Source organism: Nicotiana tomentosiformis, chromosome 9 (genome assembly GCF_000390325.3).
Source record: "Nicotiana tomentosiformis chromosome 9, ASM39032v3, whole genome shotgun sequence".
Classification (NCBI taxonomy): Eukaryota; Viridiplantae; Streptophyta; class Magnoliopsida; order Solanales; family Solanaceae; genus Nicotiana; species Nicotiana tomentosiformis.
The window spans coordinates 42,371,556-42,374,661 of record NC_090820.1 but is presented as its reverse complement, the minus strand read 5'-3'; the positions used below and the strand labels follow the sequence as shown (position 1 = coordinate 42,374,661).

General features: G+C 40.0%; 2 protein-coding genes across 2 annotated transcripts; both read right to left on the bottom strand.

Annotated features, from left to right (window-relative positions):
* Window positions 1-654: 654 nt before the first annotated feature.
* LOC138898665 (uncharacterized) lies at window positions 655-1,131 on the bottom strand. The gene has a single exon (XM_070184746.1). It carries the CDS (start codon window positions 1,129-1,131, stop codon window positions 655-657), a length of 477 nt encoding a protein of 158 aa, XP_070040847.1.
* Window positions 1,132-1,224: 93 nt separating this feature from the next.
* Window positions 1,225-2,894, bottom strand: LOC138898664 (uncharacterized). Its single transcript, XM_070184745.1, has 4 exons — window positions 2,545-2,894; window positions 2,232-2,376; window positions 1,711-1,910; window positions 1,225-1,498 (listed from the first exon to the last, which is right to left on the bottom strand). The coding sequence occupies exons 1-4, from the start codon at window positions 2,892-2,894 to the stop codon at window positions 1,225-1,227; spliced, it is 969 nt and encodes a 322-aa protein (XP_070040846.1).
* Between the last annotated feature and the right edge of the window lie 212 nt (window positions 2,895-3,106).

Genomic DNA, 3,106 nt, shown 5'->3' with positions numbered 1-3,106 from the left:
TCCATTCTTACAAATATCTTGGGTTCAAGTCTTATTGATTTTGAAACGTTGTGCCAAGCAATCTTTCTTCTTATACTTGTGTTCCCTTTTGACGCCTCTCTTCTCTTCCATCTTGTAGGGCAGTGAGCGGATATGAAGACCAACAAATTTGAAGGTTATGCAAACATGAAGACATAGTGAGTCCCCAGACTTCAATGCAAATACTTTGTAGCCTCCTAAAAGACTATAATCATTTCATTGAAGACACCAATTTACCATAGCGGCTTGCCCCCTTTAAATCAAATGGGATCTAAAGTTTAATAGAAGAATGGTATCTCAGCTTGATTTTCAAGTGCTAATTGAATGGATTACATTCCATCGTACTTCATTCCAATAATTATTAGGGCACTATGTATCTTTTGAACTCATGCTACTGAACTCATAATGAAACTCTAAGCTTCTACGTACCTCGGTGAAGAGGATCAAATCATACCATAGGTCAGAATGGGTGATTTTGTTTTTATGTCCTATCATTATCCTAGGCAAGCTCTTTCAAAGTTTTCAACCTAGCGGACTCTTTTTTTGTTTTGGTGGACCGTACATAGTTTAGACTCATGCGGTCCAAGAGTGTAGGAACATGCAGTTTCGGCTCGTGCTTCAAGGAGCGTTGCAACTTCAAGGATAATACTTTTTCAAAAACTTGCCATTTATAGGGCCGATGCCATATGCATCAACCAGCTTGTAAGCCCCACTTGAGTAATATTTTTGTACGACATATGACCCATCCCATTTTGAAGTGAACTTCCCTACAGGTTTATGGGAAGTAATAATGGGTCTTCGTATGGCAAGGACTTGATCTTCTACTTGAAAGGATCTCGGGCGTACTCTTTTATTGAAGGCGTGAGATAATCGAGCTTGATAATATTCAAGACTTTGTTGAGCTTCCAACCGCTTTTCATCAAGAGCCTCCAACTCTGCTAATCGAAGCTGAGCATTTTCTTCATTAATGATCCCTTCTTCAATAGCTAATCGTAATGAAGGTATTTCACGCTCAAGTGGAAAAACAGCTTCAACTTCATAGACAAGACAATAGAGGGTCACTTGTGGTGGCGTGCAGTGAGTTGTCCTATATGCCCACAAAGTTTCTTCCATATGGTCATGCCAATCTCGTTTGGATTTGGAGACGACTTTATTTAACAAGTTGCATAGAGTTACGTTACGCCAATCTCGTTGTGAATACCTCAGCTAGACCATTGGCGGCACATCGTACATCAAAGAGTTATGTTGCTTGAAGCTAAAGAGATCACATATCTTGTTCATCAACCTATTGTCGAATGGCTTGCCATTATCCGTTATTATGTAACGAGGAATGCCAAAGCGATAGATTATGTTTACTCGAATGAAACCTGCAACATTTTCCTTCTTTTCTTCCTTAAGAGCAACATCTTCAGCCAATTTTAAGAAGTAGTCAGTTGTAGCCAAGATGTATAGGTGCCCACCAGAGGACTTTTGCAGTGGTCTAAAAATATCCAATCCCTAAGCGTCAAATGACCAGGATGCAACAGTCGGGTGCAACACTTCGGGAGGCTGATGAATAAAATTTTCATAGAAATGGCAAGCCTTGGATTTTCGAACGTAGTCCAAGTAATCTTTTACCATCGTTTGCCAATAATATCCCATCCTTTTTATATGGAAGTGGAGCTTTGGTCCAGACTAGTGTGACCCACATACCCAGAATGTGCTTCTGGAAAAGCTTGGAGTGCTTCATCTTCCCTTAAGCATCGCAAGAGTACTCCCTCAAATGATTTGTATAGAGTATCCTTGTAGTAAAGGAAATGAGGTGCACGACGGCGGATTCCAGTCCTTCTCCTCGGATTTTCTTGAAGTATCCCATAGCTCAAGTAATCAATAATAGGTTGTCTCCATTCTTCCTTCTCAGTATCAGAAACATCGACAAGATGCTAGAGTTCATTGTCTTCACTTTCACACTCATTTGGCGGCGGTACTACCCATTTTTGGCAGATAGCAACTTGCGCTTGATCAGGCAGTGTTAACGATGAAGCTAGGGTAGCTAAAGCATTAGCCTTCTTATTTTATTTCCTAGGTACATGTTGAATAGTCACATCACCAACCTATCTCATCAATATTTTAGCAAACTTATGATAAGTGCGTAGTTCAGGTTTCTTGACCTCCTAGCTACCTAAAAGCTAGTTGAACACTAATTGGGAGTCACCAAAGACTTGCAGTTGCACCTGATTCATATTGACAACCATTTCAAGCCCAAGTATTACTGCTTGATATTCAGCAACATTGTTGGAGCATAGTTGTGTCAGCGTAAAGGAGTAGGACAGAACCTCCCCTTGAGAAGTGACAAATACTACGCCAGTACCGGCTCCTCTGCGATGTGCAGCACCATCAAACTACATCTTCCATGGAGGTTGTACTTCAACGACCATTGCGTCTTTGTCAGCTAGTTCATCAGTTAGTTATGAGTAATCAGGTATCATATGATCTTCCAAGAAGTCTACTAATGCTTGTCCTTTTACATCCTTTTGAGGGACGTACACAATCTTGAATTGTTGAAATTGGAGGTACCATCTCGTAAGTCGATCACTAAGAACAGGTTTTGATATCTCGAACTTGATGAGATTCTCTTTAGAAACAAGACGAACAACATGAGCTTGAAAGTAGAGCTTCAGCTTTTGAATTGAGAAGACTAGCGCCAAACACATCTTTTCAATTGGCGAATAATTCAGTTCGTTTGGTGTCATCATCCTATTCAAGTAGTAAAGAGATTTTTCTTTCCCTTCACTATTTTCTTGGGCCAACAGTGCTCCAATAGACCTTTCTTGTGCCACAATGTATAGTATCGATGGCTTTCCAAGTATAAGAGCTGCTAAAACTTGAGGCTTCATCAATTAGGATTTAATGCTCTCAAAGGCATTGCTACACACTTGATCCCACTTGAAAAGTATACCTTTCTGCATAAGGCAACTGAATGGTTGGCATCTCCAAGATAGATTCGAGATGAATTTCCTAAGATAAGCTAGCTTTCCTTGCAAATTTTTCAATTCATAAATATTTCGAGGCTTAGGCATTTTCAAAATTGTATCAACTTTGGCTTAAT

What these genes read in the sequence shown, in the direction of transcription:
- LOC138898665 (XM_070184746.1), bottom strand. Translation starts at nt 1,131, where the DNA reads ATGGAAGAAACTTTGTGGGCATATAGGACAACTCACTGCACGCCACCA.
- LOC138898664 (XM_070184745.1), bottom strand. Translation starts at nt 2,894, where the DNA reads ATGAAGCCTCAAGTTTTAGCAGCTCTTATACTTGGAAAGCCATCGATA. An exon ending in TGGTTGTCAATATGAATCAG is followed by an intron (nt 1,911 to 2,231) that starts GTGCAACTGCAA and finishes GATACTGAGAAG; the next exon opens with GAAGAATGGAGACAACCTAT. An exon ending in TTTCCAGAAGCACATTCTGG is followed by an intron (nt 1,499 to 1,710) that starts GTATGTGGGTCA and finishes GGATATTTTTAG; the next exon opens with ACCACTGCAAAAGTCCTCTG.